Source organism: Ahaetulla prasina, chromosome 8, assembly GCF_028640845.1.
Source record: "Ahaetulla prasina isolate Xishuangbanna chromosome 8, ASM2864084v1, whole genome shotgun sequence".
NCBI classification, from domain to species: domain Eukaryota; kingdom Metazoa; phylum Chordata; class Lepidosauria; order Squamata; family Colubridae; genus Ahaetulla; species Ahaetulla prasina.
In genome coordinates, this window is record NC_080546.1 from 73,899,786 (window position 1) to 73,925,429 (window position 25,644).

Sequence of the window (25,644 nt, forward strand, 5' to 3'; positions counted from 1 at the left end):
TTGTCTTTTATTTTGTATTTTGACTTTCAGCTACAGCAGGGGTAGTCATCCTTTTTATACCTACCACCCACTTTTGTATCTCTGTTAGTAGTAAAATTTTCTACCTGCCCACCGATTCCACAGTAATGCGCTGTGTATCATTGTCTGCGCATGCCTCTCGCTCATCGTGGATTGGGTTGGGGGGGTGCCAGTTACCAGCTCTGCTTGTCTGTTACAGCTGGGTGGTGTGGGGAGAGATGCGCGAACTACTCTGGGATGAGGCTCTTTTGTTTGCGGTCACACTATAGCGCCATTTAGTTTCACTTGCGTAATGTGAACTAAACTTATGCGCGGGCAATACAAATAGTATATTTTCAGAAATTTGAATTGTCATGGGGAATTTTATGAAAACCTAATGAAAATGTTTTTAAATAATGCTATGAATTTTTTTTTTAAGTCAATTAAATTTTTTTAAAAAGGAGAGTGCTTCAGTATCGGACAAAACCCCTATCGCCCACCATGAAAGCTGGAATGCCCACTAGTGGGCGGTAGGGACCAGGTTGACTACCACTGATATATGCCAATAGGCAATATTGGCCATACTTTTGGATTTATCTGTTTTGTTTGTTTGCTTTGAAAAAAAAAGATTACTTAATTAATTTACTTCTTCTCACGTATGCAAACTTACGATTTTATGAACTTATAACTTTATGAATTTATTCTTCCACTTTTATTTCAGCTGCCTGTGGGGGTCTTCTGACAAAGCTGAATGGGACTCTAACAACACCAGGATGGCCCAAAGAATACCCCCCTAATAAAAACTGTGTGTGGCAACTTGTTGCTCCCACCCAATACAGAATCTCAGTGAAGTTTGAGTTCTTTGAACTGGAAGGGAGCGAAGTAAGTTAATGACAGCCGAAGCTAATATTTGCTTAGGTAATCAATAGTAGCAGAATACAAAATAGATCCTATTAATGAAAAGTATCCACCATGATTCTTGTTTCCCTAATAGGCTCTTGATTCTTATTACTTGGGGCTGTTTTAGCTGCATGCTGAATCAACACACTTGAAATCAACACACAAATGAAATTATGACCACATTTCTAAAATCCATTTTGAGATTGGAGGTTGTTATATGATGATACATGAATACAAACCCATAATTAAAAACATACATCAACACACTATCAAAATATTAGGTCCAGAATTAATTCCTAAGGGCCAGAATGACCAAATGTTAGACCTTTTCATAGAGAATATCATTCATTCTATCAAATGAATATCAAAAAGGTAAAATATTTTTGTTTTCAAATTAATAAGAATGTTCCAACTCATTTAATACCAGTTCGATGTCAGGATTCCGACCAACGCCCTAATGCAATTAAGAGTCTCAAGCCATTTTGCAATAAAAATCCAGTCTTTTATTGGGAGCAAAATGTCAGCATTACCTAGGTGAAGCCAACTCTGACTTCAGCCCCTTCATGCCTTGCCTCTGATCCTGTTTCCCCCCCGCAAAAAAATGTGTCCCCCGGTCACATTCCCCAACGAGGTAATTTCACGGGTTGTAAAAGTCACTCCCTCCAGGCATTGCTGGTATCCAAGGGAGATGGCCTTGACTTGCTCAGCCAGAATGCATCTTGTTATGACTGAGGAATAAATTCCTTGGTGCAGTTGCAAGGCGTGATTTCCCATCCCCTTTCCTATGGCAACCCGGGAGCAGGTCAGGGAAGCTTCATGAATTGACACACAAACACAGGAGAGAGCTATGATTCAGATAACCAAAATTGCAAATCAAGTTTTTAAATGAAACCAAAAATATGGAAAGGCAAATTAAAATGAAAAAATATAGGTGTGACAATACTCTTTGCATTACTCATTATTATTAATAGCAAAGGAATTTGAATCATAATACAACGGAGCTAATATTAAGATCCTGGCATCAGTAGGGTTCCAAGTGTGTCACTCAAGAAAAAGAAAAAAAAACCTACAAAGTCTCTTGTATGTTTGATCAATTGTGGTGTAATGAGTAATGCAAGCAATAAAATAAAGAAAAAGAGCTAAACCACATTATGTCTCATGGTTGAAAGTATAAGTTGAAAGATAAATGTATTTCTTAATTGCATTAGGATTAATACCGGCATTTCATTTTGTAGGTGTGCAAATACGATTATGTGGAAATCCGTAGTGGCCTTTCTACTGATTCCAAACCACAGGGCAAATTTTGTGGTACAGAAGTGCCTGAAGTTGTCACCTCCCAGTATAACAACATGAGAATTGAGTTCAGGTCCGATAACACAGTTTCAAAGAAAGGTTTCAAAGCTCATTTCTTCTCAGGTATTAAAACAAATACAATAAATGTGATCTGTATGAATGTTTGCGGGTTTTTGCTAATACAACTACAGTTTTCAAAATCTGTTTTGCAGGATAAGATTTGTGTATAAGATTTGTTTCATTTTTTGATGCCAATGAAGATGAATGGCCAGTCTCTTAACAAGTTCAGTTTCAATTTTTCACTAAAAATTGAATAATTTAATATCAATTTAAATACATATACTATAATAATAATATTATAATACTATAATAATAATGACTTATAATTTTAATTTATAATAATTTATATAATTTATAAATTTATATAATTATATAAATAATTTATATAATAATTTATATAATTTATAATTTATAATTTATAATAATTTAATTAATAATTAAAATAATAATAATTAATATTAATAATAATACTATTAGGGATGCGGTGGCTCAGGGGCTAGGACGTTGAGCTTGTCGATCGAAAGTTTGGCAGCTCAGGGGTTAGAATCCCTAGTGCTGCCGTATAACGGGGTGAGCTGCCATTACTTGTCCCAGCTTCTGCCAATCTAGCAGTTTCGAAAGCACATAAAAATGCAAGTAGAAAAAATAGGGATCACCTTTGGTGGGAAGGTAACAGCATTCCGTGCACCTTTGGCATTGAGTCATGCTGGCCACATGACCATGGAGACGTCTTCGGACAGCGCTGGCTCTTCGGCTTTGAAACGGAGATGAACACTGCCCCCTAGAGTCGGCAATGACTAGCACGTATGTGCGAGGGGAACCTTTATCTTTACCTTACTATAATAATTGTGACAAGGAAATATATTATTGGTTATGATAATAATAATACATACCTATAATATTATTAATTACTATCCAGATTTCATTATTCATTTACTTTCCTAATTATATTGGTTTTTCTTTATTTGCAGTAATTCTAATGTGTATTTTTTTTCCTCCTTAAAAATGGCATGTTTTCCCACAAAAAACAAAAAAACCAAAAAGATGCACAGATAGCTAAATGTCTATGAAAGTTCTCAGTCATCCAGGTCATCGTTGTCCCAAAGTTCAAAGAAAAACCAGAAGTCCAGTTGCCTCTTAAAAGAACCTTTGGAACAACGATGAACTAGATCAGGGGTCTCCAGCCTTGGTCCTTTTAAGACTTGTGGACTTCAACTCCCATAGTTCCTCAGCCACCTTTGCTGGCTGAGGGACTCTGGGAGTTGAAGTGCACAAGTCTTAAAGGAACCCAGGTTGGAGACCCCTGAACTAGATGACTGAGAATCTCCATAGATGTTTAGCTATGTAGTTTGGGATGAACTCCCTTCAAATGATATGGAAATATGAACGGATTTCCAGAAAAATTGCAGACTGCAGGAACCATTTGCGCTTCAGTTTGAGATGCAGATAACATAGACTCCTCCCCAACAGCCTGCACCTGTGCTCAACAGTGAAGGGACACAGGGCAGAAAACATCCTGGAGAAAGCGCAGCTCCATAACACAATCCTTCCAGCAGTTCCAGGAAGGCTTCACACCCATTTGTACCCCTAAGGCAAATTTTTTTACTACCAGTTCTGTGGGTGTGGCTTGGTGGGTGTGGTGTGGCTTGATGGGTGTGGCAGGGTAAATACTGCAAAATCCCCATTCCCTCCCCATTCCTGGGGGAAGGATATTGCAAAATCTCCATTCCCATCCTACTCTGGGGCCAGCCAGAGGTGGTATTTGCGGGTTCTCCGAACTACTCAAAATTTCTGCTACCGGTTCTCCAGAACCTGTCAGAACCTGCTGAATTTCACCCCTGCCCTAAGGCACAAACAAACGCTGAACTCATTTCACTGACTCAATGAGAATGCATGCGCAGATTATGGCTCTGCGCATGCGCAAGATAGCGCGACGCTGAAGATTCGGCTCCGGCAGTGAGAGGCCCCTCCGATGCTGGCGATGCCTCGGCCGCCCGTTTAGCTGCTTGCTGTCCCCGGCCCGGTAGATCTTATCTCTGGCAGCCATGGGAGAGGTCTTCGGACTTTTTCACATACATGGCTGCTGAGAACGAGGCCGGGTAGGCAAGCGGTGGACCTGGGCGGCCATGTTTTAGGCTCGGAGGTGGGGCGATGAGTCGGCGTTTTTCTTCGGCCGTTTTTCGGCCGATTCTTCTAGCCGGCTGGTCTCTCGTCTCTGGCTCGTTTCCCGGCCCGTCTTCTGATTATGGATTCCGGACTTTTCGGGTTCTTGCCTCTGCAACCTGGGCCTATGGTCCCCTGGACGATCTGGATGATAGCGGAGGTATTACATCTACCCTTATTATTGCCATCTGCCTCGTTGCCATGGCTTTTTGGCTTTTGGGCTTTCTCCTGCTGCCGGACTGTGGACTTGGCAGCCTTCACATCCTCCAGCCTCTCGGAGAGGTTTAGCCCCTTATATGGGCTTCGCTTCTTGGAGGGAGAGGTCTGGAGAGACCTGGCCTCTGGAATGGTTAGGATTTATTCCTGGCCATGTTTGGAGGTGGTTGTTTGGAGGACTGCGGGGAGATGATGGAGGCATCCCGGAGTTGTTCCCCTGTAACCAGTCTGTGACTGTGATAACATCACCCATGCCCCCCTCGGCCTTTTGGGATTTCTATGGCCGGTTTTGGTCCTTTTAGGACTTTCTGGGGGAGACAAGGGATTTATTTGGGGACAGAGGAAGACGGAGGAAGACGTGGCCAGCGACCGGAGTGCCATCTCCCCTCACCCCCGGTTCCAGGATGTTTGGACTATGCACCGGACAGATTACCATCCAGACTGTCATTCGGTGCCAACTGGTGTTCCATTCTTTGTCTGTCCTCATTCTGGACTAGTACCATCTGTTGTCATCTTGCCATTCGGAGATGGAGCCTCTATACTGCCGATTTCTATCCTCAGCTGCTACGCATTATACTTCTTGTGAACTCTTGCGCCTGCGAGGTGCCCCCGCCTCGCAGGAATGGCCCTCCTCACTACCGAGGGCCGGCCTCCATGACGGGTCTTGGGACCCACAGAGGTGGCATGCGAAAAAGAAGAGCCTGTGGGGTTTTTTAGAGAGGGAATTTTTAAGGGGTGGGAGGGTAAGGGCGGGTAATGGGGGTAGCCCGTCGGGTGGGGGGCCAGTTCCTGCACATGCTCACGGCGGTTCTTCTTTATCAGGTTCGGAGGTTATGAGGGAGGAGTGTGTTCCTATTTGTGAGGGTGGTTTTATTGACACGGTAAGTGGGAGAGGCAGGTATGGCGGAAGCGAGGGGTCATATCAATTTCCGGGAGCGCGTGCTCGATGTCTGAAAGCGATCACGCGCTCCGACCCCTTGGACTTCTCCCGTTCCCCGGATGGTCAGGATCCTCAGAGCTTGGGCCTTCGGTTGATGTTGTGCAATGCTCGGTCCGTGGTGAACAAAGCCCCCCTTATTTGTGATCTTATACAGGGGCTCCAGCGGACCTTACGGGCATCACGGAGACCTGGTTGGGCACTGAAGGGGGGGTGCCCCTTGGGGAAATGTGCCCACCAGGTTCCCGAGCATTCCATCAACCGAGGGATCAAGGTAGGGGTGGTGGGGTGGCGGTTGTTATAAAAGAAAGTCTGGAGCCGAGGGAGACCACTGTTCCTCAGATTGCCGGTTGTGAATCCCTCCTTGTGAAGTGGGGCCATAGGGGTCAGTTGGGCCTGTTAGTCATGTACCTGGCTCCTTGCTGCGTGACGACAGCCCTGCCCGAGTTGTTGGAGGTGGTTGCCGGGGTGGCGGTTGAGACCCCTAGACTTATGGTCATGGGGGACTTTAACCTGCCTTCTTCCGGCACATCATCAGCATCGGCTCGGGAGTTCATGGCCTCCATGACGGCCATGGACCTGACTCAAGTAGTGGATGGCCCCACCCACATTGGGGGAGGCACACTGGACTTGATTTTTATCTCTGGTCAGTGGATGAGTGATCTGGTTTTAGGAGACGTAGTCATTGAGCCATTGTCATGGTCGGATCACTCTCTCCTTCATCTAGACTTTCAGACCGCCATCCAACACCGCAGGGAGACGGGACCAATACGGTGGTTCCGTCCCAGGCGCCTGATGGACCCGGAGAGGTTCCTGATGGAGCTTGGGCCATTCCCTGAGGATCTTGCCCATGGCACGGCTGAAGAACTGGTCGCAGCTTGGGAACGAGCCGCGGTCGGGGCATTAGACCGTGTCGTGCCTTTGCGGCCTCTGACCCGGCACAGGTCTCAACCAGCTCCTTGGTTCTCTGAGGAGCTGAGGGAGATGAAACGCTGGAGAAGACGCCTAGAGAGTGTTTGGAGATCCAGCCGTTCGGAGGCTGATCGGACACTAGTTAGATCCTATAGTAGGACCTACCTAGTGGCACTGAGGGAAGCGAGGCGTTGCTACGCCTCCTCCCTCATTGCATCGGCAGATAACCGCCCAGCCACCCTGTTTCGGGTGACCCGCTCCCTCCTTCACCAGGGAGAGCGGGATGACCCGTTGCAGGGACGTGCTGAGGAGTTTAACGGTTATCTATACGATAAAATTGTTCAGCTTCGGGATGGTCTGGATCAAGATTGCGGCGATTCGGATGGGGCGTCTGAGGGCGGTCTTGTTGACATTGTTTGGGATGAGTTTGACCCTGTGGCTCCCGAGGACATGGACAGGTTGTTGGGTAGATTGAATGCCACCACGTGTTTACTGGACCCGTGCCCCTCCTGGTTGGTACTGGCCACTCAGGAGGTGACACGAGGCTGGCTCCAGGCGATTCTGGCGCTTCATTGTTGGAGGAGTCTTTCCGGCCGCCTTGAAAGAGGCGATGGTGAGGCCCTCCTCAAGAAGCCTTCCTGGACCCGGCTGTTTTAGGTAATTATCGTCAGTCTCCAACCTTCGCGGCGAAGGTTGTAGAAATATGGTGGCACATCAGTTTCCCCTTCACCTGGATGAAACTGTCTATCTAGACCCGTTCCAGTCCGGTTTCCGGCCCGGTTACAGCACTGAGACGGCTTTGGTCGCGTTGGTGGATGATCTCTGGAGGGCCAGGGATAGGGGTTGTTCCTCTGCCCTGGTCCTATTAGACCTCTCAGCAGCTTTTGATACCATCGACCATGGTATCCTGCTGCGCCGGTTGGAGGATTGGGAGTGGGAGGCACCGTTTATCGGTGGTTCTCCTCCTATCTCTCGATCGATGCAGACGGTGTTGACAGGGGGGCAGAGGTTGGCCCCGAGGAGCCTCACTTGTGGGGTGCGACAGGGGTCGAATCTCTTGCCCCTTCTGTTCAACATCTATATGAACCGCTGGGTGAGATCATCAGTGGCTTGGTGTGAGGTACCAGCTGTCGCTGATGACACCCAGCTGTACTTTTCCACGCGGGCCACCCCAATGAAGCTATCAGTGCTGTCCCGGTGTTTGGAAGCCGTCGGGTCTGGATGGGGAGAAACAGGCTCAAGCTCAATCCCTCCAAGACAGAGTGGCTGTGGATGCGGCATCCCGGTACAGTCAGCTGAGTCCACGGCTGACTGTTGAGGCGAGTCATTGGCCCGATGGAGAGGTGCGCAACTTGGGCGTCCTCCTGGATGAGCGGCTGTCTTTTGAAGATCATTTGACGGCCGTCTCCAGGAGAGCTTTTACCAGGTTCGCCTGGTTGCCAGTTCGCCTTTCTAGACCGGGATGCCCTATGCACGGTCACTCACGCCCTCGTGACGTCTCGTCTGGATTACTGCAATGCTCTCTACATGGGGCTCCCCTTGAGGGGCATCCGGAGGCTTCAGTTAGTTCAGAATGCGGCTGCGCGGGTGATAGAGGGAGCCCCTCGTGGCTCCCATGTGACACCTCTCCTGCGCAGACTGCACTGGCTGCCTGTGGCCTTCCGGGTGCGCTTCAAGGTTTTGGTAACCACCTTTAAAGCGCTCCATGGCATAGGGCCCGGTTACCTACGGGACCGCCCGCTGGCGCCGAATACCTCTCACCGACCGTGCGCTCCCACAGAGAGGGCCTCCTTAGGGTGCCGTCAGCTAGGCAGTGCCGTCTGGCGACACCCAGGGGAAGGGCCTTCTCTGTGGGGGCTCCCACCCTCTGGAACGAACTCCCCCCAGGACTTCGTCAACTCCCGGACCTCCGAACCTTCCGCCGCGAGCTTAAAACACATCTATTTACTTGTGCAGGACTGGAGTAGATTTTAAATTTTATATTGGTTTTTATTGGTTTTAATGGGTTTTATTATGGATATGGTTTTTTAATATAATCGGGCTATGTAGAATAAGTTTTTTAATTGTTATTTTATCCTGTATTTATATGTATTTTTATTTGCCTGTGAACCGCCCTGAGTCCCTAGGGAGATAGGGCGGTATATAAATATGATAAATAAAAATAAATAAATAAATAAATAAATGCAAATGACCAGCTGTCTCAATAGAATAGAATATAATTCTTTAATGGCCAAGTGTGATTGGACACACAAGGAATATAAATCCTTCCATTCCCTACCATCCAGTCAGCTTCTTGGATGAGAAGCAAAACGTCTCCAAATTAAAACAAGAAGGTCCAGTTACCTCTTGAAAAAAGCATCTTTGGGACACAAATAGGTTAGAAACTCCAGCTAAGGTTTAGTAGAGAAGTTCAGAAAAACAGAACAGATTACAATGCTTTCTTTTTTTTTAACCTATGAGACATAATTATAATATTACATTATCCCTACAATTTTTGAATCAATATTGTTGAATTCGGTGGAAATATATTTTAAGTATATTGAATATACTTTATTATATAAGTAAGATTGCAGACTAAATTCAGTAAAAATACTACTTAGAGTAATAAATACTTTACTCAGGTTGCAATTTCTGGAAGAGATTAACAGGAGTCATAAAACTCCTGTGAATCAACTTTTTAAAAGTCTTTTTTTAAATTATACTTTTTTAAATTATAATCATTCTATCACTGAGCACACTAATGTTGGGAAAATGAGTCAGTCATTCACCCCCACAGATAAAACAGCTGCCTCCAAGGAGAACATTTTTGTTTTGGAAGCCTGCAAAGATTTTGATACAGGCCATGTGACATAATTCACGGTCAAGCTTTTGAGGGTCTGAAAGATGACCATGTACTTTGTGAATGAATCAGATCTAATGTATTGTTGAAAATGGATCTTTCCTAGTTATAAGAACTATTGAGAGAAAAAATACATAAAGAGTCAATTTAAAATTGGAAGGCTGATTTTCATCCCTGAACATCATTTTCATGTAGTCTGTAAAATGTTTACTTCTTTTAAATTTAATCTGGTGAATTAGAATTATTTTTCAACCTGGAATATGAATCCTTGTTTATATAAATCATAGATAAGATTTTTACTTCATCATACACTACCAGTGCCAAACCATTGTATCCTTCTCCAGTTTTATTTTTGTCCCAGTGTTAATTGGGGAAAGTATTACATTGTCATTCAAACACTTTAAATAAAACAAAATAATTGAATAACCATATATGTTATTCATACACAAACATAAATATATAAGGTAAAGCTAAAGGTTTCCCTCGCACATATGTGCTAGTCGTTCCCGACTCTAGGGGGCGATGCTCATCTCCATTTCAAACCCAAAGAGTCAGCACTGTCTGAAGACGTCTCCGTGGTCATGTGGCTGGCATGACTCAATGCCAAAGGCGCACAGAACGCTGTTACCTTCCCACCAAAGGTGGTCCCTATTTTTACTACTTGCATTTTTTACGTGCTTTCGAACTGCTAGGTTGGCAGAAGCTGGGACAAGTAATGGCAGCACTAGGGATTCGAACCGCTGAACTGCCGACCTTTCGCTTGACAACCTCAGCATCTTAGCCACTAAGCCACCGTGTCCCTTATACATATATACTCATCCTTATATGCATATATATAAATACATAAAGTTTCAAGCATTTTGGTAATGAAACTTTTCCAATTAACAAAATATATATTCTCATTATGCATTAATTTATCATTTATTAAAATTTTAATCTTTATTTCTGTACACTTGCCCAATTGTGAAACAACTGCAATCAAATCAAGGCAATCCTAAACAGTATATAATTCCTTGTTGCATCATTATTATGTGTGGCTCTTTTTTTTTATACTTTAAGGAAAAAGTTTTCCACTGGGATTTAAACCTAACTAAACCATTAAGTTTCTTTTTTATGAAACAGAGGTAAATTCTCTTTGTAGAGTAAATGTGTTGTATATTTTATAGATAAAGATGAATGTTCAAAGGACAATGGTGGTTGCCAGCATGAATGCATTAACACTTTTGGAAGCTATGTATGCCAATGTCGGAATGGATTTGTGCTTCATGAAAACAAACATGACTGCAAGGAAGGTAAAAAGTAGTTTGCCAGAGAAGCGTTTTTTTAAAGAAGCTGCTTGAGTGCATTTTATCTTATGCATGTATCCTTATATTTGCACCTGTTCGAAGACTGTACGATATTTCATCGAAAAGTGTTACATAATAAGCTATACATTCAAATAATATCAAAATATTATTCAAAATACAAAATATTCAAAATATCAAAATAATAATAATAATAAATAATAAATATTGTATGACCATGATACCGCAAAGTCAGTGGAAGCAACTTCTGTGCATGCAGATGAATGTACAGATGAATGAATGGGAGGGCCATTAAACAGCCACACCAAATATTCAAGAGGATGAAGATCTCAAATTATTTGCACAACTCCCCGAATTAATGTTATGGATCATTGCACGTTGTTTCTCGGGAATGAGCTTGCTAATCGTAAATGTTGATAGTTAAGATTGAATTATTACACCATATTAGCTTCTAACAAATGCATCCTTTTTTTCATAAAGCAGAGAATTAATATCTGGGTTATCTTTGTAAATATACAAATAGAATGAGACTATTGCCTTATACACTGTAAGCCGCCCTGAGTCTTCAGAGAAGGGCGGGATATAAATGTAAATAAATAAATAAATAAATAATAAATCTAGCTGTGTGATACTATATATTTTCCCTCAATTCACTGATGCTCTCTATCCATCGTTAATGCAGCTGAATGTGAACAGAAAATCCACAGCCCAAATGGAATTATCACAAGCCCCAACTGGCCTGATAAGTACCCTAGCAGAAAGGAATGCAGCTGGGAAATAAGTGCCACACCTGGTCACAGGGTCAAAATAGTAAGTAGTACTTAATATTGGTAACAAATCTATCAAAAGTTTAACTTGAATCAACAGTATTGTTAATGAAGTAAAAAATTGAATCGACAGATTTTTAAAATATTGTTTTGTGAGTACGAATGTTAGATTAGAGATCTCTGATAAGTGCCAATGCTCATATTCATATTCCAAAAGGAGAAAAAAAATGATTTGCAGCTTGCATGGGTGCACATATAACAGCTGTAAGGAGTACCTCCTTATAAGCAGAGAGCAAATGTGAAAGCCAAGAAAAGATGCAATTGCTTTGAAGTATTCTTGACCCTGTGCTATGTGTATGTCCATGTGTACTTTGAATCACTTTTTGCCCTTCAAAAACAGATCTATGAACGGAATAGAATTAACATAACATAACATAACATAACATAACATAACAAAACATAACATAACATAACAACAGAGTTGGAAGGGACCTTGGAGGCCTTCTAGTCCAACCCCCTGCCTAGGCAGGAACCCTACACCATCTCAGTCAGATGGTTATCCAACATTTTCTTAAAAATTTCCAGTGTTGGAGCATTCACAACTTCTGCAGGCAAGTCGTTCCACTTATTAATTGTTCTAACTGTCAGGAAATTTCTCCTTAGTTCTAAGTTGCTTCTTTCTTTGATCAGTTTCCACCCATTGCTTCTTGTTCTACCCTCAGGTGCTTTAGAGAACAGCCTGACTCCCTCTTCTTTGTGGCAACCCCTGAGATATTGGAACACAGCTATCATGTCTCCCCTAGTCCTTCTTTTTATTAAACTAGACATACCCAGTTCCTGCAACTGTTCTTCATATGTTTTAGGCTCCAGTCCTCTAATCATCTTTGTTGCTCTTCTCTGCACTCTTTCTAGTAGATAGAATAGAATTTTTTATTGGCCAAGTGTGATTGGACACACAAGGAATTTGTCTTGGTGCATATGCTCTCAGTGTACATAAAAGAAAAGATACCTTCATCAAGGTATCAGTGCTTGACTCCAACATTGTGTCCATGGTATAGGTATTGTAGCAGATCTCCCACCATCCAGACCCCATCCCCATGTGAATTCTTAATTTTCCAACTGGCTATGCAACCATATTGTGATTGGAGAAGTTCCCCTCTCCGCAACATGCTGTCATGATTCTAAGCATGTAAGTGTCCAAAAAGATTAGAGACTTCTGTTGTAGAAGTAAAATATGCACAGAGACGTGTGGTATTTAGCGCATTATAATGTACTGCTTAGTAGCTGTATGATTTTATTTTAAAAAACTTAAAAATACAAATAGGAATTCAGTAAAAATATTCATTTCTCATTTCCCAAATGGGGTTGAAATGACTTCATTTATTGAGTGTGGCTGAAGAGCCATTTATGAGGCCAAAAATAATCCTATCATCATATGGCAAGTACTGGACATGTGTAAAAGTTGACAATTTGTTCTGGATTTGCATTAAAAGAACAGAGTGTTTGACATTTTCACTACCTTATTTAGAGTTTTTATCACATAGCTTTGAATTTATTTCGTCGGGAAGTATTTTTTTCCCTCTCACTGTCATTTAGTGACAAGTTACTTCACTTCATTTAAATAACTCCAGAATCAGCTATATTCTCAATGCATCAAAAAATAGCATCATTTATTCTAAAGTCACTTTGTACTCTGTTTTCTGAGTTTGCAGTGTTGCTTATCCATCATTTATAGCAGTGGTAGTCAACCTGGTCCCTACCGCCCACTAGTGGGCATTCCAGCTTTCATGGTGTGTGGTAGGTTTTTGTCTGATACTGAAGCACTTTCCTTTTTTTAAAATTTAATTGACTTTTTAAAAAATTTTCATAGCATTATTTAAAAACATTTTCATTAGGTTTTCATAAAATTCCCCATGACAATTTAAATTTCTGAAAAGATATTATTTGTATCGCCCACGCATAAGTTTAGTTCATGTTACGTAAGTGTAACTAAATGGCACTTTAGTGCGACCACAAACAAAAGAGCCTCATCCCAGAATAGCTCGCGCATCTCCCCCCACACCACCCAGCTGTAACAGACAAGCAGAGCTGGTAGCCGGCACCCCCCACCCCAAACCCAATCCATGATGCGCGAGAGGCATGCGCAGACGACGATCCACGGCTCATTACTGTGGAACCATTGGGCAGTTAGAAAATTTTACTACTAACAGAGATACAAAAGTGGGTGGTAGGTATAAAAAGGTATAAAATGACTACCCATCATTTATAGCCACTAATCTTTGTCTCTAAGATTACTTGCTTGTGCTGCCTGAGGAAAAGGAATGCCCCATTCCCTTTGATTCCTCATAAGATGATAGCAGTTGCTGAATCCACTCAGACAACAGAGTAAGATCCTATCCTCAGTTGGGACTAGCAGGTTCTCTGACCTCTACAAGTGTTTTGAGGATGTTTGTCTAGCATTATATTAGTAGATTAGTAGATATATTGTCTAGCAATAGTAGAGGCACCTGGCTTGAAGGCTCTTGGCCTCCATTGTAAGAATTCTGGGAGCTGAATAGTTAATCTTTGGATGGTCTTGCAAAAAGACAAACAAACATTTCTTTCAAGTATAAATGTATTACTGAGACAATAAAAAGACCTTTATAACTGTATTGCCTTTTATAAAAAATGTATTTATAATCAAATTCTTTTTAACCTTTGGCCTAAGATGAAGTGTATTGTATAATTTAAATGTGAAGTTCTAGGAGTTCAGTCCTGTACGATTTACCTTGGACAATTTTTCCGAAAAAAATGGAAAGTCTGTACATGGGATTGTTCTATAAACCCACAATTCTACACACACAGCCTTGAAAGATATCCCATTAAAACATGCTTCCTTTTGTGCATAAAGGTAAAGGTAAAGGTTTCCCCGGTTTAGTTGTGTGCATCTGTAGGGATCAGTGCTAATCTCTGTTTCTTAGCCAAAGAAGCCAGCATTGTACAAAGACATTTCTGTGGTCATGTGGCCAGTGTGATACATACCGAGGCATACATACATACAATTTTAGAGTAAAACTAACAGCTTTTCTGTAAAACACAATGGGTTTTATGCTGACTATGAATTCTCCCAGATGAGTCTGTTTGCTATGCAGCCATTCTGCCATCTTTACAATTTTATGGGCTCTGAACAATCAAAGTATTCACTTGCTCTTCTATGCAGGGGTAAAATGCTACCGGTTCACTCTGGTTCAGGTGAACCAGTAGTAAAAAAACAAAAAAAAAAGCTACCGGTTCAGTCAAACCAGTAGTTAAATAGCTACCAATTCAGGCACACCAGTAGTTAAAAAAAGCTACCAGTTTGTCCGAACCAGTATTTCCAACGATCAGCTGTGTTGAATGGTTTATATTTACTAGAAAGCAGGAAATCCTGCTTTCTAGCAAAGCTAAATCGTGCAGCACTGATGTTCTCCCCACCCTCGCTGTTCAACTTACCTAGTGAAGTGTTCTTTTTCCGTGCCCAGCGCGTGTTTGGTGTGCGCCACGCCAAACAAACCAGTGGAGGATTTCACCACTGCTCCTACCCCCACTTATCATTTCATCCATCTTTCCTCTGAGCCTAAGAACAACTGCTAAAAAGGGAAAACAATATAGCCATGTAATGCTTTCGACTGATGGCATTAGCAGTCTTTCATTGGAAAAATCACTTTAGTCATACTTAGTTATATTTCAGTTATACAAAGGAGACATCAATTAATTATGGCCTGCAGATTGAATAGATCTAGTGAAGTAGATGTCAACTAGCATAATGATTTGCCTTTTGAAAGTTGTACAGTAATAGTGAACAAAATTTATGAGTGGCATTTGGGATAATATTTCAGCTGTTAATATTTTATCTGCAGCTTCTTTCTATTAATAAGAATGTCTGATCTTTCTTAATGTAGTTTGCCAAGAGAAAGTATCTCTGTTTCAGCTTGCAGTACTTGTGCTTGTTCTGATTATTTCCATTTTACTGCCAAAATGTCAACACTTGAGCGATATGAAATTTCTCAAGGACAGCTGTTAATATAAAGTGGCAACACATTGTACTTTGGCTGACTTCCATCAGGGAGTCTGCAGATTAGAACAGCCTTATTGTCCAAGACATTTTAACAGATCTCTTTGCTGTACATTTGAATCTTGTTGAATTTTATTCCTTTTAAGTAGACTTAGCATGTTAATTTCATTTGCTAGAAGGTTCTTCTGGTGCTCTTATTCCTATTTGATGTTTTAACGTGTGATGGAAAACTTAGAGGTAAAGCTGCAAGGATGTTAACTTCATTTAATATATACTTAAGCCATGTGTCTATCACAAAAGATGATATTTCTCTTTTTTAATACTTGTATTGATAACTTTTTATAAATAGTAAACAGTGGTAATCCTATGCAAATTTAGAACACTATGTTATGTTTATACCAAATATAAAAATGCTATTACATTAGGGATAACATTTTTTTAATAAAATCTCTGTATTCTGGCTTACTGGTCTTCAACCTAACTGACTTTTCCTGAATCCCAAACTTCAAATAACATTTTTTCTGCTTTCAGAGAAAAATGCCTATTTTAATCCACTCTAATTCAATTATAGTTCACCTACAATCCAGCTAAACTCTCAACATGGGAGACACCTGCTCTAAAAGTTTTACTGAATTTTCTTTGGATTTTAAATGAAAAAAACAACAACATGTGACAATAACTTTTAACTTATATTAAAGCCACTGATTCCCATGTTCAAGAAAGAGGTCTATAGCAAGGGTGAAATCCAGCAGATTCTGACAGGTTCTGTAGAACCGGTAGTGGACATTTTGAGCAGTTCAGAGACTGGCAAATACCACCTCTGGCTGGCCCCAGAGTGAGGTGGGAATGGAAATTTTGCAATATCCTTCCCCCAGGAATAGGGAGGGAATGGGGATGTTGCAGTATCCTTCCCCTGCCACGCCCACCAAGCTACACCACATCCATTAAGCCACACCATGCCCACAAAGCCACGCCGATGGAATTGTTAGTAAAAAAATTTGGATTTCACCACTGGTCTATAGGGAAGTTACAACTAGCAGAATGTAATTAATATACTTAAAAGAGCATGAACTTTGTCTAAGTGGAGCATTGTAGATAATGAAGTGCTGAGGAATATTTTTTCTAAATAATTTATTTATTTATTTATTTTGTCACAACTGTATATATAAGCATAAGCATGAAATAACTATACGATATATAAGCATATATATAATCATAATAATGTAATGATTATATAAAATTGTATACAATCAAAGGGAACATTAGGACAGGAACGGTAGGCACGTTGGTGCTCTTATGCACGCCCCTTACAGACCGCTTAGGAATAGTGTGAGGTCAATAGTAGATAGTTTTTGGTTAAAGCTTTTGGGATTTTGGGAAGAGACCACAGAGTCTGGTAGTTTATATTCAGGTTGGTGAAAAATAATTTGATGCTGAAATTTTACCAAAGGAGAATATAATTTTGTAGACAAGGAGCATGAGTCAAATGCTATGTGCTTGCATTTATTTAGTAATGAGATTCTAAGGGGTGTTTATATTCTGTCTTTCATTGTACAGACATCTCTCCAGAGGTCGGGTGTCTGTGGATTCCTACACTTAATTAAATCTTACGGGAAGCCATTATAAAGGAACTCCACCTATTGGGGGGGTTTATTAAAGATGCTATACATCACTGAGTATGACTTCCAGCTCCAATATTGGAAAATTTCTCCAGTTTCCCCAGGAGTAATTTAGAAATATTATTCACTCAACTTCTGTGCTTAAGATTTAGTTCAAGAATTTTGAAGAGCTGTTTCTGTCAAGTTCACGTTATAACTATGTTCATCGTCACAAACTTTTCATGTCAACAGTGGAAAATCAGAAGGAATTCTATTATCCACACACTTATTAACTGCTGAAGGAAGCTTGAAAATTACTCACATTGAACAAAAAATGATATATAGGAATGAAAAGAAAAGAAATCTGTGAATGTTTAGGTTTATAAAAATTTCCTTTTTAAAAAAAATTCAGCCAAAGTACCAAAATGTTTTTCTTTTTAATTTTAGGTGTGGTTATTTAATGAATTAATTTCTAAAAGCTCTAAAATATAGTTTTAAAATTAGTTTTATAACACATTTCTGAAATTTTCCTTTAGCTTTCTTTCTAGTTATCTGAAAAATATGAAACTATCCTATAAAATTGAAAAACAACAACAACAAGCATTAGACATAATCTAGATTTTCTTACTTCTATCATGGATAGACGATAGGAATAAATATTTTGGTATGTTTAATGCAAATGATGATTGCAAACTGAGAAAGCTATTAAGGGCACAATTAGATCCATGCAAAAGTACTTGTAATAAATCTCCAAAGTTCTCATAAATACATCTATACTTGGACTAAATTAGAACTTTATTATTTCATTGTTTGCTTCTTCCAATACCACCCTCTAATATTTAATGTAATATTTAGAATGATTCTGATCAGTATGTATAACTGTCATTGGGATACGCTTAAGTTCTGGATTAATATTTTGCTATTTTTTTTTCAGGTATTTATTGAGTTTGAAATTGAACAACATCAGGAATGTGCTTATGACCATCTGGAGGTGTTTGATGGAGAAAATGAAAAATCCCCAATTCTGGGGCGTTTATGTGGAAATAAGATACCAGATCCTCTTATTGCCACAGGAAATAAAATGTTCCTCCGATTTGTCTCTGATGCATCAGTTCAAAGGAAAGGCTTCCAAGCAACCCATTCAACAGGTGTGATAATAATTTTTACTAACTTCAATGGATACCTGTTTAACACCATTGTGGGTGAATGTTTAATTAGCAGAAAACAGAATATATTTCACCAGGGGTGAAATCCAGCAGGTTCTGGAGAACTGGCAGCAGAAATTTTGAGTAGTTCGGAGAACCGGCAAATACCATCTTTGGCTGACCCCAGACTGGGGTGGGAACGGAGATTTTACAATATCCTTCCCCCAGGAGTGGGAAGGGAATGGGGATTTTGCATTATCCTTCCCCTGCCACACCCACCAAGCCACATCACTCCCATCAAGCCGCACCCACAGAACCAGTAGTAAAAAAAATTGGATTTCACCACTGTTATATACATATACTAAGTGCACAGAATACATTTTAATAATCCATTCTATTATTTCTTGAAAAACCAAATCATAGGGTTTTGCTGCAAGAATATATTTTAAATCAAGCTGAATCTTGGTGATCAAAATTCTTTCATGAAAAAAACAAGAGTTTCTGCCAGCAATTAAGGTTTTGTCCTGCTGGAATCAAATAATGTCTTGTGATGTCTATTTCTTTGTTTATACTGACATCTAGTGGTTTTCTTTTGTTCTTGGTGCTTCCCAGTCGTGGTAGAAAAATAAATCTGATCCCTTTCAAATCTAGAACTAAGGCACAAACCTTTCTCTCCCCCCCCCCATCTTTCACACAGAGTGTGGTGGTCGCCTGAAAGCTGAAAGCAAAATGAGGGACCTTTACTCTCATGCTCAGTTTGGAGATAATAATTACCCAGTTCAAGCAGATTGCGAGTGGTTGCTGGTGTCAGACCATGGCTATCGAATAGAATTAATTTTTCAGACATTTGAAGTGGAAGAAGAAGCAGACTGTGGCTATGACTACCTAGAAGTCTTTGATGGCCATGATACATCGGCTCTGAGGATTGGCCGGTTTTGTGGATCAGGGGTAGGTCACTTTTAAGTTTCGCAATTATCAAATTTCTTCATAAAATATCAGAGCAGCATATGTAACTGTGTCATAGAGATACCTATGCACTAGCATCTTTCTGCTGTTTTCCATTTTTCTCTAGCAGACTTTCATGTCCATGGTTTGTTACAACCAAATCTCTCTGAGTTTAAAGAAAGCTTCAGTGCAGTGGAAGGATTAGGGGGGAAAAAATTAGACTCCTGCAAACTTGTGCTCAGAAAAAAAATGTGTTAAAGTAGCTTGCTGGATTGTATCAGTAATTTAGGGTTTTTTTGCAGTTAAAGTATTTGTTTCTTAAGGCTAAGAGAATCAGATCATTTTTGTTTTTGGCAAAAATAAAAATTGTTACTGAGAAGCAGTACATAAACAATACATAAACAATACATAAAGTACATAAACAATACATAAAGGGGTGTAGAAGAATAAGAATTGTAGACATTCTATTATTGTTTAAAATGATTTCAGAGGTGCTGTCTGAAAACAGAAAACAAAAAATTGAGGCAGTTACTTTTTTCATTTAATATAGAATCTTTCATACTTTTTTTGGAGGGGAGGGGTTAGTCCTGAAGAAAAATTGAAATTTTCCTATAAGATTGACCATAAAGGTTTTCCAAGTAGTATTTCCATGTTTCCATTTCACCTTTAACTTGTGACAAAAAAATAATTTAATTCAAATGGAATACTCTCATATCTAAACCAAGTGAGGGGCACCTCACTTGGGGGGGCACCGTTTATCGGTGGTTCTCATCCTATCTCTCTGACCGTTCGCAGACGGTGTTGGCAGGGGAGCAGAAATCGACCTCTAGGTGCCTCACTTGTGGGGTGCCTCAGGGATCGGTTCTCTCGCCTCTCCTGTTCAACATCTATATGAAGCCGCTGGGTGAGGTTATCTGTGGTTTCGTGGTGGATTATCATCTGTATGCTGATGATACTCAGCTGTACATTTCCACCCCGAACCACCCCAGCGAAGCTGTCGAGGTGATGGACCGGTGTCTTGAGGCCATGCGGGTCTGGATGGGGAGGAACAGGCTCCAGCTCAACCCCACCAAGACAGAATGGCTGTGGGTTCCGGCATCCCGGTACAGTCAGTTTACGCCTTCGCTGACTGTGGGGGGTGAAGTTCTGACCCCTGGGGGAAGGGTGCACAACTTGGGCGTTCTCCTGGACGATCGGCTGTCCCTAGAAGAACACCTGACGGCTGTCGCCAGGGGAGCATTTTATCAGGTTCACCTGATGCACCAGTTGCGCCTCTTTCTTGACCGGGACTCCTTATGTACGGTTACTCACGCCCTCGTTACCTCTCGCTTGGACTATTGCAATGCTCTCTACATGGGGCTCCCCTTGAAGAGAACCAGGAGGCTCCAGCTAGTCCAGAATGCGGCTGCACGGGTAATAGTGGGAGCACCACGTTGCTCCCATATAACACCTATCCTGCGTGGCCTGCACTGGCTGCCGGTAGCCTTCCAGGTGCAATTCAAGGTGTTAGTGCTCACCTTCAAAGCGCTCCATGGCTTAGGACCGGGCTATCTATGAGACTGCCTTCTGCCACTGATAGCCTCCCAACGACCTGTGCACTCCCACAGAGTGGGCCTGCTCCGGGTGCCATCATCCAAACAGTGTCGGTTGGTGGCCCCCAGGAGGAGAGCCTTCTCTGTGGCAGCACCTATGAAACGAGTTACCTCCGGGGTTACGCCAACTCCCCGACCTCCGAACCTTCAAGCGGGAACTGAATACCTTATTATTCAATCGGGCGGGACTTGCCTAAGTGTTTTTAATTAATTTATTAATGTATTAATTTATTTATAATTTTAAATTTTAAGGGTTTTATATCGGTCTATGACCGTATTAGTTAATTAGGCCTGTTAAATATTTCGTTTTAAATGCATTTTAAATCTGTGATTTATATTGTGTATTTTATGTGTTTTAAATAAGGCTCCCTGAGTTCTTTGGGAGAAGGGCGGTATAGAAATTAAATTATAAATAAAATAAATAAATAAATGATTATAATAACAACTTCAAACCATGTCAAAATACCATTAAACTAATTGAATATCTAATTTAGTTTTTTACATTATTTTGTTCTAAAAAAAATCTGGTAGCTCACAAGACTTGAATCAATTTTTTAAGCTGCATATATTTATATATCTTAGATTATTTAATGAACAGTGAGATTAATTCATTGTGAAGAACTGTTGGATAATTTCTTCAGAACTTCTCAAGCAAAAGGATTGTCTTACTGAATACAGTCATTCAAGATGACAATATGTACCAATTTACTTACAATCCAGCAACGGAATATAGAAAAGTTATAATTTATATAGTGCAATTTTAGACAAAGAAACATCTGGGGATCATCAGATGTTCTGATGGCAAATTCTTAATGATTTCTGCAGTATATTTAAAAGTTCTATATTTAATTAAGCAAATATAATCATAATTAAATTTAAATAAAAGCAATGCATTTTTATCTTGCTGTATGTCCTTTTGCTTCACCGATCTTTTGGCATGTAACTCGGCATACCATATAAAGGCCAAATGCAATCCTTACCGTGCCAAAATAATATTCATTGGCAGATGAACAAATAGAGCATTTAATTGAACAGAATATTTAAACTACCAGGATTCCTGTTTTAAAATGGCTCAGGATCCAAAAGAAAGGAGATTTCTCTGTGCTGATATTTTTGAATGAAAAATTATTATAAGAGAATGTTTTTCTCTGTCTAAGGAGAAAGTGAATAGATAAACACAATGTCAAAGGGAAACACAACAATTATTCCTAATTCAAAGCAGATTTTAGTTAAAGGAAAACTTAATCAAATTGTCTTTAAGCTAAAGATGGAAAAGTGGAGGAAGAATCTTCTGTTCTTTTTTCTTCATAGAGCAGGAGAAATGCAGAGTCTAAGCTGGGAGGTGGCGGGGATAACAAGAAGGAAATGGCTTAAGTCAATTCATACCACCTTTATTTTGCAGTGCTTTTCTTTAAATAAAAATGGAGGGAAAAGGTACAGCATATGGCTCGGTCTGTCATTCCAACTTTAAAATATTAATTAAAAAAAAACAGCACTATTTTGTTCACTGGCCATAGCAGAAGAAACACAAACTATTATAATATGTTTTATTAAGATTGAATACACTGTATTTCAGATAAAAGGACAATGTAACCTCTGCAGTCTGAATGATTTATTGTTGTTTCTAGAATAACCTTGGTAAGCCTCTCTTTTCTTCTTCCTCCTACAGCCCCCGGAAGAAATCTATTCAGCAGGTGATTCTGTTTTACTCCATTTTCATACAGATGATACAATTAACAAAAAAGGCTTTCATATACGATACAAAAGTATAAAATATCAAGATAATGTTCACACTCAAAAATAACACAAGACACCCCTTAAGTCACAAAATTAAACAGAGAATGACTGTTTGAAGGGGTGGAGGGATTCTTTAAAAAATATATATATATTGACAATATTAGTAAAAAGCAAAGATTTTTTTAGCCCATGATTTCAAACAGAAGAAAAACTGAAACATCTCACTCTTAGATAAACTTTCCGTAGAGGAACAGACATTGTGACGACATATGGCCTCCATTCATGGTTGTCTTTGCAAACTGGTGAAAAGATATTGCATGCTGTCCAAGGAGACTGTAAGAGCTTTGTTCACAGCTTGACAAACGTCAGGGTTGTTTCCATCTTCAACAATAGGAAAAAATCCTGCTGACTGTAACTTTTTGACAAGTGACTTGAATCCAGGAGAGGAGAAAAAAACTCACCTGCTACACAGGTCATGCACTTGAAATGTTGTCTTTGTATTTTTCTTATTCTAATTGCATTGGTGGCATATCCAAGATTTAAAATGTACAAAGAAAAGACATGAGAAGAGAAGAAAAACTGATTCTTTTTTCTATCCCTCCACATACTCATATAAAAACCTGGAAAACTGTATCTGCAAAATCATTAAATCTGTGGGCAGTTTTGGTTCAATAACAAAGTAGAACTGATCCTTTTACATTCAAGGTTCACTATGAATACATTCAGACTTTGGATATTGTCAGTAATTGAAGGTATTAAATGTATTATTGCTGAAGTACTGTAGTATGCTAAGCTCTTATAAAAGACTAAGAACCAAATCAGAATTGGTCTTTTGCCAGCCTGAGGCAAACCTCTTCCCAGTGATCAGCAGATGGAATCAGGACCAGAATAACCCAACCCATCAATCATAAATTTCATTCCACTGGCAAAAATGAACTGTTATTCTGCATTTCCTTGGAAATGTTTGTGTCAGGCCTTGAAGCCATCTTTTGTATTAGGCCTTCAGACCTGCCACGTTTACTACTGTGGGAAACTGGGAGGGGGGATTATATGGAGCATGGGTGAACTAATTATTTTATTATTATTTTAAGCCAATAAGGAATGAGGAAAGAGTTGTTTTAAAAAAAAGGTTTCCCAAGCAATTGAAAAAGAAGGTTTTTTTTTCTTTTTGTGGTGGCAAAGACTATTTCTATGGTGCTATTCCATGAACTTTAAAAGAAATGTCCACAACCCAAGATACTAGATTTTTGAGCCAATAACCTGCTGATCAGAAATGAGTCATTATGCCTTGTTGCATATTAACAGGAGCAGCTTTCTAGACATGAGAAAAGGATTATAAGAATGGCAGCACAAACCCTGTGGAACAAACTACAATTGCCTTAGAATATTTGTACATGATCATACAGATCTTCTTGTAGATATACATCTGATTTGATAGTTGATAACAACTTGAACATTTTAAATGTGTGTTCACAAAAATAATCCTTAAACAAATTACCATTCGCAGTACCAGATCATTAGTTGTAAATACAGCGCAGCAGACTTGTTACTAATGTAGAATATGTTATTTTTAGAAATTCCGTTGTATGTGCTTTAGGCCATATATGGATTTAGTCACAATGTATATGCATCATGTAAGTTAGTATGAATGAGTAAGAGTGAGAAGTGTTGTGTATGTATGGACAGGTAAATTGTACTTCATGTGCCAATTTATACCACAATCTCAACTGAGTGTAGCAACTTCTTTAAAGCTTTCATAAACATGACTGTAATAAAGAATCCAGAGCTATGAAATGTTTATGTTCCATTAAAAGAACTATTTTGATATCATTTGATGTTGGTTGCTACTTCGTTTAGTTTTTGTTTCCTTTCCAGAATAAATACACTGGCATTAATATTTTTTTTAAAAAAAATAATAAAATAAAACTAAGCATGTATAGGTCTCATTGCTTCTATTTAACAGATGTTTCAATAGCAAACGACAAAAAAAAAACAACACACACCACCTTAACACAGTCTTTAGAATATATTATTTAGGAGCTGGCTGACAAGTGTTAATTTGATCACAAATTGGTGAAATATGGATGCGTTTGTATAATGCATATAACCAAAAACTAGATAAGCATATTTTAATTTAGTGCATTTTTCAAACCCAGGATATATGGTTAATTTATTATTCACTGTATCCCTTGAAATTCATTATATTCATTGTATTACTCAGCAATTGATGTAAACCATGTTTAAGCTAACCACGTGCAAGCATGTTATGTAAACGCAGCCAATGTTTTCCCTTGAGAATAGCAGACTATTGAAGCTTGAAGAAACAATGGTCAAGTTGAGCTTTACTGCATATTTTAATAAGTACAGAATAGCAGAGGCTGTATATGGGGACAAGAGCAATTTGTTATTCCAATGCTCACTTGTAGTATAGGCAGCACTGTATGTTTTTGCTATATGGCCAAACCCATGCTGTTCTTGAAGCACACATGTTTGAGTATACGTATACCCAGACACCAACAGCACTGAAGTAGAAGCAAGTTTAGAAAGAATAACAGTGGGCATACACAAGAAAAACTATGGCAACGTTAAGAGTTTTGTTTATAACTTTTGCTTCAACAAACTTCTTAAAATATTTGGCAGCTCAGAATTAGCTGATTTGGATATACGATTATGGCTGATTTGGATATACGATTATGATTTGAGAAATCCAATCTGCATGTTCAAGTCGATGTCTACCAAAGTCAAACACATCTTAGCAATAATTTTTGTAGTTTTGAATGTAGGATATTTGTATCATGAATTGTGCCAGTTTATTTAACAAGTTTACATTAGAGTTGCCATGGCAGTGTTTTTCTTGAGAGTGTTTACGAAAAACTCTGTATTGTGAGATTTTGTGTGTGATTGCTGAAAGGCTTGGAAAAAAATTGTTGAGAAATGTAAAATGCATTATTACCCAAATTGAATAAAAATCCTTCAAACTACACATTATCAAAAGGTATCTAATTCTCTCCAGTCTGTAGAAAACTGAATCACTCCTGAGTATTGACTATTTTCTGTTTACTTATGCTGCCTTTCTTGGTTTAAATTAAAATACATAGTTAATAGGACAGTTATATTTAGAGTCTTTAAGGTGTAAAGATTGCATTCCAACCCATCATAATGCAGTAGCAACCTAGCTGCACATTCTGGAAGTAACAGAAGTTTCA

At 39.7% G+C, this 25,644-nt stretch overlaps 1 protein-coding gene across 1 annotated transcript in view; it reads left to right on the forward strand.

Annotated features, from left to right (window-relative positions):
- The window catches only part of TLL1 (tolloid like 1), a 162,329-nt gene extending 136,928 nt beyond the window's left edge, over positions 1 to 25,401 (forward strand). Inside the window, exons 15-21 of the mRNA XM_058193320.1 lie at positions 719 to 879; positions 2,133 to 2,313; positions 10,484 to 10,609; positions 11,304 to 11,431; positions 17,954 to 18,167; positions 18,862 to 19,112; positions 22,371 to 25,401. Of these exons, the coding sequence (XP_058049303.1) occupies positions 719 to 879; positions 2,133 to 2,313; positions 10,484 to 10,609; positions 11,304 to 11,431; positions 17,954 to 18,167; positions 18,862 to 19,112; positions 22,371 to 22,505 (1,196 nt within the window). The 3' untranslated portion in view covers positions 22,506 to 25,401. The remainder of the gene's footprint in view (positions 1 to 718; positions 880 to 2,132; positions 2,314 to 10,483; positions 10,610 to 11,303; positions 11,432 to 17,953; positions 18,168 to 18,861; positions 19,113 to 22,370) is intronic.
- Positions 25,402 to 25,644: the final 243 nt, after the last annotated feature.